The sequence below is a fragment of the Carex rostrata genome, chromosome 8 (genome assembly GCF_964058835.1).
Source record: "Carex rostrata chromosome 8, lpCarRost1.2, whole genome shotgun sequence".
Taxonomy (NCBI): Eukaryota; Viridiplantae; Streptophyta; class Magnoliopsida; order Poales; family Cyperaceae; genus Carex; species Carex rostrata.
Window position 1 is genome coordinate 6801021 of NC_135925.1, and position 13643 is coordinate 6814663.

The 13643-nt window shown below is 34.0% G+C and overlaps 1 protein-coding gene across 1 annotated transcript; it reads right to left on the reverse strand.

Annotated features, from left to right (window-relative positions):
• Positions 1-8960: 8960 nt before the first annotated feature.
• Positions 8961-12521, reverse strand: LOC144557827 (putative glutathione S-transferase). Its single transcript, XM_078306439.1, has 3 exons — positions 12307-12521; positions 10401-10568; positions 8961-9422 (listed from the first exon to the last, which is right to left on the reverse strand). Exons 1-3 carry the CDS (start codon positions 12457-12459, stop codon positions 9078-9080), a joined length of 666 nt encoding a protein of 221 aa, XP_078162565.1. The 5' UTR covers positions 12460-12521; the 3' UTR covers positions 8961-9077.
• Between the last annotated feature and the right edge of the window lie 1122 nt (positions 12522-13643).

The following is a 13643-nucleotide window of genomic DNA, read 5'->3' on the forward strand; positions in this document are numbered from 1 at the left end:
CCAAAGTTTAATAAAAATTTTAAAAATACCCACCCGTGGAATTTTTCCACGGGCTGGAATTGTAATTCATTTTTTTTTTTTATAAAACAGAAATTTGTTTTTATTTTTTATTTTTTGTATTGAAATATTAGAAATGTTGGATATATTTCTTTGAAAATAGATGGAATATAATATAATTTGATTTATTAGAAAGACTGTAACAAATAACCCGGATCAATATTTTTCAGGCCAGATTTTTCGCGGCTGTAAGAAAAATTAATATATTTCTTTATGCGTTATTGGAAAAAAAATAAAAATCCTTAGATTCTGAGTTATTGATCCCGGTTCAAAAGTCACTTCTATGTAATCTAGAAAATATTGTGATCCTTTTAGGACATTTAATTTATAAAAAGTTGTCTCTATTTTGAGAATTCTTTTTGAATAATAATTATTAAATAATTTAAAGTTTTTGTTTTTTTTCAAAAATAGATACAACTTTTCATAAATTAAATGTCCTAGAAGGATCACAATATTTTCTAGATTACATAGAAGTGACTTTTGAACCGGGATCAATAACTCAGAATCTAAGGATTTTTATTTTTTTCCAATAACACATAAAGAAATATATTAATTTTTCTTACGGCGGCGAAAAATCCGGCCTGAAAAATATTGATCCGGGTTATTTGTTACAATCTTTCTAATAAATCAAATTATATTGTATTCCATCTATTTTCAAAGAAATATATCCAACATTTCTAATATTTCAATACAAAAAATAAAAAATAAAAACAAATTTCTGTTTTATAAAAAAAAAAATTGAATTACAATTTCAGCCCGTGAAAAAATTCCACGGATGGAGTATTTAAAAAAATTTTATTAAACTTTGGTTATTATTATTAAAATAATTTTTTAATGGGTAAAAATAAAAATGTCGGTAGCAGGTGACCTCATGAATGAATATTGTTAAATATTTTTTTTGGTCAAGCGGTGGAAACTTCCTAGTTATTGCTCATTCAACTCCCCAAAGTCCCAAACTATATCCTGTAGGTTCTCAATGCAATGGAATACCACACTTTGAGTTTAATGGTACAATTCGATTTTTTTTTCCAGTTGTTTGCTCATAATCCGTGAAGAGATCTTCGCGACATTTATTCATGCTTAGCACCTTGTAAACTATTTTCATATTATGCATAGAAAACACATTAATTTGTGACATACAATTGAAATTCTCGCTAGCATAGAGGAATGAAAATTGACAACATATACAGTTTTTTTTTTTTTTAAAAAGGCAAAATGTCTATTTTATTGATCGGAATATAGATAATTACACCATCATAGTTGTTTCAATTTTAGAGTCAACAACAAAAAAACCGCAACAACAAAACAAACACCAAGACATACATCATCCAAAGCTTAACATTTGCAATATTCCAAAAATAGACTAATGTTGCTAAAATTAAGCCGCTAAGTAATGGGCTGAGGCTAATAATATCTAAATGACAAAATTGGGTTTTAGTCTTCATCGCATCTAGGTCATCACAGGAGGACCCCCATCGGAGTCGGTTGCTGGTTGGTAAACGACCACCTCCATGGGCATGTACTGAGTTAATGGAATAACATCTTCAATCACATGAAGCCACTCTCCAACCGCATCTTTGACTTTCTTCTTCAAGGTACCTGACCAATAGCCACACAAGATTTTAATGAGCAAAATTAATGATCTAGCAGTTTTAACATGACCATTAGTAAAACATACTTCATTTCGATGTTTCCAAATAATCCAACGTCTGTGCAAAATGTAAGATATCATCCCATGTATGCCAATTTTGCATTACCCATTGACTTTTACCTAAATAAAACCAAATTTGTTGTGCTAAATTGCAAGTTATGAATAAGTGATTAATGGATTCATGTTCAGAACAGAAATGACAAGTTTGGTATCCAACCCACCCTTTCAATGTAAGATTATCTTTGATCAATATTGTGTTATGGAATACTAACTACATAAAAAAAATTATTTTTGGTGGAACCGGTAATTTTCACCAAAGCATTGATTATCTTTGGACAACATATACAGTTGTACTTTATTTACGAAAACATTTGGAACTTTTTATGAATACAGAAATTGTGTCATAATTTTTTTTTTATAATAGTGGTACAGGCCACCTGTTTCATTAGAAACGGAATGTTTTGTACAAAATTGCCTAGGCAAGTCTATATCTAAGCATAAAAGCATAAGAGCAAAATGTCTCACAAGTTGTTAAGCAACTTTGAGATGGCTAACAGACAAGATATAATATGCTAAGAAACACAGAAACTGTAAAATACGTAAAGACACAATAACATAATATAAAGAAGAAACTAAGGTGATGCAGTATTGCTGGCATATAAGGAGCTAGTAAGAGTGGTAGGATTAGAGGTATGGTAGTAGGCAGCATCAGCCTCATCACAATCTGCTCTGTCTCGTAGATATTCAGAGAGGTCTGACCCCTCTAAATCAAGACATGGTTCTTCCCCAGAATTCCAAGAGCTGTGTTCCTCCTCTGATGTATCGGTTCCCGAGAGGATTATAATACTGCCTGCCTAAATTAAAGTATTAATTTCCATTGGAAGGATTAAAGATAGTTTTAAAAATGAATCATCTGAGTTGGACTTACACCAAAAGATAGTAAGAGAAATTATTTGAGAACCTAAAGAAGCTATAGTTGGTATTGTTGCATTATTGAAACAAACTTTGTTACGTGCTAGCCATACCACCCAGATTGCAGCTGCTCTAACGAGTTCAATTAGGTATCTATCTTTTAGGGGTATCCATGCATCTAGCAGCCACAAATCAGTCAGGGTATCACAGTTAAATACAAAATTATTATGGTTAGCTATCCAGGTCCATAAACTAAATATTATAGGACATGTTACAAATAAATGGTCAATTGTCTCTGGTAAATTGCAAAAGTGACAAGTTTGGTCTCCCACCCAACCCCTTTTGGTTAAGTTGTCTTTCGTTAGTATCTTGCCCTCTCTTAAAAGCCACATAAAAATTTTGATTTTCAGGGGTATTTTAGTTTTCCAGAGAGTGGTATAAGTAGTGTTCTTGATGCCCCCATATTCTAGCCACTTATACAATGAATGAACTGAGAATTGTCCTGAAGATAGCCACCTCCAGTAAATCCTATCAAAATTTGACCTATTAGTAAAAACAGTTGTAAAATGTATAGATGTAACTAAGGACTGCCATTCAGTAAGGGTGATTCCTGTAAGTTGCCTAGTAAATTGTAATGCAAGGTTGTTTGGAGTGATGGCCCTTGCAACTGAGATAAGGGGGTCAGATGCAATTTGGAAAAGATTAGGGTAAATACAGTAAAGTGCACATTCACCTGACCATCTGTCTAGCCAGAAAAATATGTCCTGACCATTACCTATAACTCTATTTATACCTAAGTCAACTATATATCTTATAGATATAATGTCTGTCCAAAAGGAAGAGCATCTGGAAATTGTGAGACCTGAGGTACTGTATTTGTTTATTAATATAACCTTCCATTTGCCTGAAGAGGTTGGGTCTTTAAATCTAAAGTACCATTTGGCTAATAAAGAAATGTTCATTCTATCTAAGTTGAGAACACCTAAACCTCATTGGTCTTTACCTAGACAGACTTGTTCCTATTTAATTAAGTGATACTTTCGATGGGACGAAGAAGAACCAGACCAGAGAAATTTTTTCCTTATTATGTCTATACTGTTCTTAATTTGGACTGGTAATCTATATATGGAGAGCCAGTAAAGTGGTATAGCTGTTAGGACTGAGTTGAGTATTGTTAACCGACCTCCAATTGAAAGAATGGTTCATTTCCATGTCTGCAGTTTTTTTTCTATTTTGGAAACTAAAGGTTGCCAGTCAGCAACATTTAATTTTTTTTCCAATGGAGAGGGACTCCTAGGTATGTAATTGGAAGAGTAGCTAAAGAACAACCTAATTGGGTAGCAAAATTGACGACGAGTGGGATATATTCAAGGGTACTAGTGTACTCTTACTAAAATTTATTTTTAATCATGACAATAGTTCAAAGCCTAAAAGTAGGAACTTGAGGTTTTCCACCATGGTTGGGTTGGCTTCAAGGAATAATAGTGTGTCATATGCAAAATGTAGATTAAGGATATTGGGGGTATTGTGGAATTGGCCTAGACCTGAAATTAGTCCATCTGTTTGGGCATAGAAATTGTGTCAGAATGAAAGAGATAAATTTAAAGAGGAGACAAAAAAATATTATTTTTGAAAAATTAGTGGCTCGATCTAATGCTTACTAAAAATTCGATTAATATAAAGAAAAAAAAATACTTACAACAAATCAAGTGACTCTAATTTCTAAATATTATAACGAAAATTTTCAAATTGCTCAAAATTAATTTAATAACTTTTAATCCCTCTCTAAATTTCTAAATCTATTTCTTTTATCCTACGTATACACTCAGATATTATTTTGACTTGGTCTAACAGAAGGAGAAGAACGATAAAAACATGTTGGGTTTTTCAAATGAGCTTCAGTTGGAGTGCTGGACCATATCAAGATATTGAGTTTAAAATCTCCACCGTCCGATTAGAATTCAGATCAATTCAATAGAGTAACTCAATATTTTGAACTACTGCAGACTATGAATTCATCAAGTAATCATAGAAATTAAACTGTCGTGTCTCTAATCTCCACATGTCAGTTTATCTTTTTTTTATTGTGTGAAATGAAGGAGAACGATGTGGGAGTCAAATTGCAGTGAAACATGAGAAGAAAGAGAAAGAGAAAGAAAAAGAGAAATATATTAAGGCATTAGAAACAGAGAATTTTGAGAACGTTTGAAAGTGGAATTTTGATAGATTCTTTTTTAAGAAGAAATTTGAAGGTCATATCTCCATATTCCATTAATTAGACACTAAAGATGTTGTAACAGTATATATTACAGAAATTAAAGCTATAAAAAAGGAAAAGTAAAAGAAAATGAAGATGTGACAAAGCAACCAACCAAGTATTTATGAACTATTGTTGCACTTGTGGTTGTTGCTCATTTTGGAACCAACTGGCGTACTCTGCACTTATTGATCCAACTATCTCCTGGACCGTTTGTCTTTTCTATCTGAATATATATTTAGGCACACCTAGAGTGAAAAAAACGTGCTGTGCCATGACTGATATTTAAGTAGACGTTATCGTGCTCAACTACTAACACACAATCATTATTATGAGTACAACTAATCATTTTTAAAGTTTTCGACAACGGAATTAAAAAAATTATTTAAAGCAAATCAAAGATCTTAGAAATCATAGTCTCCACATATAAATTAATCAAATAGATTACATACCTTTCTCCATAGTAATCTGTAGAACAACACTTGAAACGTTCTTCGCAAACCGTCAGAAGAACCATAAAGCGATTTCTCTCCTCTTTTCCTTTTTAAGCAATGACAACTTGTTTTTTATGAAATATCGATAAAGAGAGAATCAATCTTACCGTTAGAATTCACGTACTCATTGCCTGTCATTAAAGCAATATTTATAGGGGAGATGAATATGGATAAATAGCGCAGGCTTTTAATTATGTGGATAATAACAGACACCTTTTAATTAGGCTTATCTGCGCACCAGGCCATTTAATTAATCTATCAACAATATGTACTTATCTAGCTAATTAATATGCGCCTTTAAATCAGACTCTATCAACGCATCTGTTGACTATATGCACCAATTAATAGCATACTGTCAATTATTCGCACCCTTTAATTTATATCATCTGATATATGCACCTTTAATTAAGCCTTCTAATAGGACATTCTTTAATTATGATTTAATATAGCCTCTGTGACAAAACGCACCTTTTAACCAAAGCCTTTAATAGCGCCTTTTAATTACTATGCAATGAATCTAGCCAATGCATCTTTTATTTATCAATGACCCTTTATTTGATCAAACAGTATGCGCACTCTTAATTTAATCTTGTCAGCACTTGATAACAGGCCTTTTAAATCAGCCCATTAGTTTTATTTTGGGCCACATAATTATATCTTCTTACATAATACGCTGTGACTTTAGTCTTGTGCTGTGCCATGCCGTGATCAAGTTAATTTTTCACGTGCCATGTCGTGACTAAAATATCAAGAGGTAGTCACAGCATGTGAATGGTCACGCCATGTGAGTCATGCCGTATCCAAACATGCCTTACGTGACTCCCGTGAGCATTTAATCATAATTTAAGTTAGTTTTTTCAAAATTCACCATTTAATTAATGTCTAATGGTCCTAATTACACGAGACTCGCGTGACTATGTACCATGCCGTGACGTGACTAGATTTTTCACGTGACGTGCCGTGCCGTACCAAAGTTTCAAAAGATAGTCACGGCACGGGATACACGAGTCATGATACGTAACTGACACACTTACTGTACTGTTCCATGCCGTTCCATGACGAAGTCGACTCTGCCGTGCCGTTTTTCCCACCCTAGGCACACGTACCTTTCTCTCTATTGGGACCATAGCACAAAACAAATTGTTGCTTACATTTGTCTTGGCTGAAAGTTTTATTTCAGCAACTAAAATTTGTGGATAGTCTCCACAATCAACTGCTGAGTCTTTGTGACAGTTTGGTCATGATGTGCTGCCTAACAGAAGCAGCCATTCATGTATCTCACTGTTTCCGAGTCCCTTCTACAGAGAAAACAGATGCTAGCTTCGAATATTGTAACGATTCGAAAAATTGCGAGAGATAACAATTGACATCTATCTTTTCCTTCCAGCTCCTCTCTTATCTCTTGCACCTCTTATTCTGTTCTCTCTTTTTTTTTATTAATGAATTGGGGTACAGTATTGCTTAATTTTGTTTCTATTTTGAGGTACCAGATAATTGGTATATATGTGTCCTTTTGGAAGAAGATCCATGATTTCGTAATGAAATCAATAACAAAGCCACTGTATGAATGAGGCTACGGTACTTTGCAAAGTAGAACGTATTCTTCTTTTTTGAAATGTTGGCACAGATATATTGATAAAAGAAAATTTATTTACACGGATACAAATACTCCTTTTAACTAAAATACAGAATAAAATTAATTAGCCCATATATATGACGCAAAGTAGACCGTATTATATAGATTCATTTTTTTAAGTTCAAACAGTTAATTTAAATCATTAATATAACCTTCACATGCAAATTAATCTAGCTGGACACTGGATTTTTTTTTTTAATTAATTTTTTTTATTATTTTTTAGATATGAAAATTACTTCTTTTGAATGGTACATAATTTTTAAATTAGATGATTTGTTACTTATTTTAAAAAATAGTTAAAATATTCTAAAATATGTAAAATTAGATCTTCTAATATATTTTAATATAAAGATCATAAGAAATGATTTGAATAGACTGCCTGTGCATTAAAAACGAAAAATATGAATCCATATTCATAACATGGATCCACGTGTTCTTTGCAAAGTACCATAGCCTCACTCCCATTATCGAAAAATTTCATTGAACACTGTCTTAATAAATTCATGTGTAAATGTTAATAATAAATTTTATAGTAGCCACTGGACGTCAAGAAACGCAGACATTTCATGGCCGATCGAGTAGCCCACAGAAGCGGCAAATTAATCTATCGTTAGGAAGATTGAGTTTTTACTAAGATATGCTTAATTATATCGTTCAATGAATTAATTATATGCTTTTCAAAAGACACTTAATGCATTTATATCACCATGCAAGATTCATTGAATGATATAATTAAGCATATCTTTTGTAAAATTATCACCTATATTTTTTGAATAAATTAATTACCAAATAACGCAGTCCCAAAATCATGCTTAATACAAGCACCGAAATATATATAAATCATTCAATGAATCTTGCGCAAATCTTACAAAGGATATACTTAATTATATTCAATAATATAATAATTAATAAAGCATATCTTTTGTAAATTTACCATATATATTGTTGAATAATTTATCATATAGTGTAATCACAAAATAATGCTTAATTCATACACCAAAATAAACCATTCAATGAATCTTTTCTCCAATCTTACAAAAGATATGCTTAATTATATTAATTATATAATGGAATAATTAAGCATATCTTTCTTTTTTAGAATTAGTTGTATCCTTCTATATATATGACAAAAATCAGGAAAATCAAAATAGCTACATGAAGTGCACACAGAGAAAATAATGAGGTTGCAATGTTGCAAATCTAGTGCCGCATTAAGACATGTTTCTTAATTGTAATTGGTTGACCATCAAATCTATCTGAATCCCACTGTCAAATCTAACGTTAGGAATATTGATTCTTTACTAAGATATGCTTAATTAGAGTGCGTATCCTCTGAGATATCTCAATTTTTGCGTGACCGATGTGTTCGGTGCCTATTCGAGGATAGCGCAGGGGGGCAGTATTATTTTTGCTTTGAGAGTCGTGCAAAACTATTTAAACGGTTGAGATATTCCAAAAGGTCACGCAAAGTTCAATGAGTTAATTATATGTTTTTCAGAAAGACACTGCTCAGATAGATTTGAACAGCCAATCACAATTAAGAAGCCATATTCACTATTTACCATTCACTTTTGTTTGTCCAAACAAGTTTTGAGTGTTGTAACGAATTCGAGAATTTGCGAGAAATAACAATTAATATCTATGGTTTTCTTCCAGCTTATCTCTTAACACTTGTATCTCTTCTCCGTTCCATCAATTCTATTTTTAAGGTACCAGTTGATTCAAGCTTTATATACCTAATAATAAGGCTCACAGACCACGCTGATGGACTGGATCCTTCTAATCAAATACTGATCACAATTTATTCCATAGATACAAAGAAAAAATTGTAACCAATTTCTAATGCAAAATAATCCCCAAGATACTAGCTAAAAATTTTTCATTACACTACTGATTATTTAAACAAACAACACAAAAATTTGGGCAACGCAGGCAGCCCCAAACTCAAAACTATTCAAACAACATAAACAAAATATCAACTCACAAACAAGTAACCAAACACATATCATCACCTATTATTACTTTCTACCAGCATCTAGCAGTGGCAAATTCATGTTCTACTACATCATTCTACTCGATGCCAAGTCTCTTCTTGAGGTCGCACACAAACTCGTGAACCTTCTTGGGGTCATACAATGTTTTTGCCACACTTTCCCGTTCCATGCACCGTTTGGCCCATAAAACAAGCTTTGGAGCGACTGCCTCAATGCTAAAGTTGCCAAAAGTCTCATAGGAATAGAACCGGTTGGTGAATGGTATGAAAGACACATCAACGAACCCAAAAGTGTCGCCACCGAAATACTTCTTGTCGCCGAGCTGGGCCTCTAGTAGCTGCAGGATCTCAATCATCTCCTTTTTAGCAGCCTCCTGCTCATCTCCCTTCAGCTTCCATAGCCGGCTTCCACAATCGCACATCTATTAAGTTCAAAACTTTTGGTGAGGCTGCTTATCAAGGCATCAGAGCAAGCTTTTGGTTCAAAACTAACCAAGATCAAAATTACAACCTTAATAAACTAATTTTGTTTAATTAATTACTCATAAATTCAAATTTAATCAGGGAGCAGCATAAAGAGTATGCATAATAATAATAATAATAATAATAATAATAATAATAATAATAATAATAATCCTTTAGAATATTTAAGAATGTGTCGGTTTATTAAGTCAGGATTTAGAGCATGGTTGGATTTATTAACAGAATAAGTGCTGATCACAAATTTGTGCAGGTAAGCCGACATAGAAGACCACGCTAAGTGTGCCCAACTCGCAAAACATTTAAATAAAACCTATTTTTAAAAGTGGTAGGGATTAAGGAGACATGATCACATGACTACCAATTGATTAGAGTAGATAAAATTTAGATTGGTTATTCTGGTTTAGATTTAACAAAGTACCAGTAGTTCGTTGATGTTGACTAAATGATTGAATCTTTGTCTTGGAATAAGAAGGATTAATCTTGCTACGATCTAATCTATTATCAGGAATACGATCTTTTGTGAAGGAATAAATCATGAACTAGCTATACTTTTCAAATATATGAATGATTAATAGACTCTAATTTTGATTAAATTGAGAATTAAATAATTTGTCTTTATCTCAAAAAATGATGCATGAACCTCATCTTCGGTTGCATTATTTGAGTTGTTCAGCAGAACTCATTTATTCCATAACGTGAACTATAACCTTTCTGTAGATCACTACAATTTTGTTGAAAGATTGATATAGTTCTGTACAAAGATTGATAGCCACATAAGTGCATTTTTTTCAAGCATTTGATCCAGTTAACCTAATGAATCTTACAAAAAATTATAAAAAATAATTTATTCATTGGATAGGTACAGCAACACAATATATAAAGCGAAAATAAAGGGAGAAAGCAAGAGAAACAAAAACCTTCTTGTCCACGAAATCAGCCCAGAAACGTGCCTGAGCCCTCTCATAAGGATCGTATGGCAGCAGAGGAGCCTTGTCAGACCAGACCTCATCAATATACTGGACTATTATCAGGGACTCACAAACAGGCTTGCCATCATGAATCAGTACTGGTATCTTCTTGTTTACCTTCTCAAAGAAAATCATGTTATGTGACTACATAGTTTGATAGTTTGATACATGGATGTTAGAGATAAAGATGCAAATACATTAAGTTGCACTAGTTAATTCAAATATTAAAACTGAATACCATCCAACTCATATCCATGATGGGATGTAGACAAGGGAAATTACCTCTGACATATCTGGGATTGCCATTAACAACAGAAAGACTTTAAAGAGATGCATATATACACTTATTGGCAAAGATCAAAGGAAGACTGATGGGATGGACAGCAAAATTTCTAACAATGGCAGGCAGAATTATTCTTATCAACTCAGTCCTCACGACGATACCTATTTACTTCATTGTCGGTCTTTAAGCTGCCGCAATTGTTGGTAGAGGACATTGAGAAAATAAGGAGAGACTTTGTATGGCATGGAGCACAAACACAAAAGAAAATACACCTAGCGAATTGGGCCATGATCTCACTGCCAAAGAAAATTGGAGGTTTGGGAATAATTGCCATCAAGGAATTCAACACAGCCCTACTAGCCAAGTGGTGTTGGCAATGGAGCACACCTAGTAAGAGGCTCTGGAAAACAATTTTCCAAACAATATACTGTGGAGATAAAAAGGTCAAAATTCTTTTCAACAAAATTGTTCGAGGCTAATGGAATTTTCAATGCCTTTACCTTGAGAATATTGGGTTAAGGGGACACGGTTACATTTTGGAGTGAGAACTGGGGAAGAGGAGTCATCAAAGGAAAATATCTGGAGTTATTTACATACGCGGTCGATCCAGAGGTGTCAGTAAGAGAGGTAAAACAACAGACAAATATCAGTACCATAGTGGGTCCGGTTCTGTCGGAACAGGCCTCCACCCAGTTGGCTTGTATGGTGTCAGATCTGGCAGCCATTGTATTGACCACGGAATAGGATGACTCCAAGTGGATACCACACGAACATGGCCAATTTTCAGTAAAATCAGTGTATTTCAGACTATGTGATGCACTGAGTATTGCAACAAGTCCACACAGAATTTGGAAGTTACAGGTACCGCCAAGGTTTAAGGTGTTCTCGTGGTTACTGTGCAATGATAAGATACTGACAGCACAAAATTTGATAAAAAGGGGTTTTCAACTTTTCATGTTGTGGGGATTTGCTACATGTGTAGAGCAAGTGATGAATCTACAGAGCACTTATTCAACTCATGTTTAAGCACGAGAACAATACATGAGCTGCTATACGGTGAAAGGGGGATACATCAACAATTCACGACCAACACCGACCTCATTACAGCCATCACTGATAACACAATAAGTAAACAGACTAGAGCAGTAATACTGACATCACATTTTGTGCTTTGGCGAGAGAGATGCAATAGGATCTTCAATGAAAAAGTGAGCAGTAATGAGGACATTCTATCTCAGATAAGGGAGGAATGGAGCAACGCAAATTGTAACACAGAGGCACCACAATGGCGTGAGAGATAGTCAACTAAGCTCTTTGGAATAATTAGATTTTAGCTTTTTGCTTATTTCTTCATCTTTTGTTTTATTTTTTCCTTCTTCTTGTTTTTTCTCACACACAATCCCCTCTCTTTTTTCAGAAGTATTTTATAACTTTATTTTACACACACACTGTGAATCCACAACGGAAACCCAAACCCTGTAACTATTCAAGGTTAATGAAAACAAGGACTAGATCCTGGTTCTTAAAAAAAAATAAGTTGCACTAGTTCTGTTCCAGGTGCTACAACATTACCGGATTGGATTTGAGCAACAAGTCGCTCTTTTCATCCAAGTTCTGTTCTTTGTACTCGTACTGGACCCCTTTCTCGGCCAAGGCAATGCGAGCTCTCTGCCCGAATGAGCTGACCCAAAAATCAAGGAGCATAACGCCTTTCTCCGACGCCATTGATATGAACTTGAAAAGTAGTGATTAATTTGATTTGGTTTCGGTGGTTTTTAGAGAGATTTGGTTTTGTATATCCGATGTGAGGGAAAGTGACGAGCAGTGCAGAGGTTTTATAGGGTGAATATGAGGCGCGCTTGGGTTGATTTGCTATCTTATTAAAAAAAAAATTGTAATTGGTTAATTAGTATACAAATATGCTTACGAATTAATTTTATAGAATCAATTGAAGGAGCACATTGTTTGTTTTCCCAAACAATGTGTAAAGAAGTAGAAACAGATTGTACGCCTAGTAAGAAGTGAGAAGGAGGGTTTGACTTCAACTGATGCATGATACATTCCATTGACCATAGGTCCATAATTACTATTTAGAGCATTACCTTCGAAAAAGAAAAGCAAATTAATTGATAATGATAAAGCATGTCACGGATTGCGTCAGCTATGTAAGACGGATACAATGTGATCGTCGGTTTTATGATTGACGGTGAATATGGAGAGAGTTGATTTTGTGAATTCCGTGGATCAGTTTTAGTTACATTTTACTGAAGGATGGGCCCCGTGGACCTGTCAGTTGTGCGAAGACGGCACCCCCTCTCAGTAGAATGAAACAGAAACTACAACACGGATTAAGAAAAAGAAGATCTGCATTCAGCTGTGTTGGCCGGGACTTGGGATATGTTGTGGTCGGTAATGTGTAGCTAAATAAGATGTGCAGGAGGTGAATTATTAAATTTTAAACTGTATTTGAATCACCCTCTGCAGTCGGCACTGTACGAAGAATTATTAAATTTAAACTGTATTTAATTCTGCCATAGATCTCAAAATCGATCACTATATTTATAATTTTTCTTTTGACAAAAGGCATCATACGCCCATTTCATATAGCATGAAATCAGAGTGTTAAGTTACACCTGTACAGAATCTTAGGCTATTAGGCAGCTATTAAGTTGTTGCACAGATTATGCATATAACAAAACAGAAGCTAAACGCTCGGCGTTTGACATATTGCCACCAAAACACAGTAATAAGAAAATGACTTCCTAACAATAAGCCACTTTTAAAAGGGCCGAGGCATTCATTATACCCTACTAAATGCTTAAGCAAAAAGAAGTGTTCTTCATATTCTACTCAGCTAGAGCACCAGCTTCCCCTTCAGTGAACAACAGCATCTGTGGACTGGATGCTGC

Excerpts from the sequence above, each read along its gene's own strand:
- LOC144557827 (XM_078306439.1), bottom strand. The coding sequence starts at position 12,459 with ATGGCGTCGGAGAAAGGCGTTATGCTCCTTGATTTTTGGGTCAGCTCA. Across the intron at positions 10,569-12,306 it reads TGTTGCTCAAATCCAATCCG|GTAAACAAGAAGATACCAGT; the intron begins GTAATGTTGTAG and ends TTCTTTGAGAAG. Across the intron at positions 9,423-10,400 it reads CTGATTTCGTGGACAAGAAG|ATGTGCGATTGTGGAAGCCG; the intron begins GTTTTTGTTTCT and ends TGAACTTAATAG.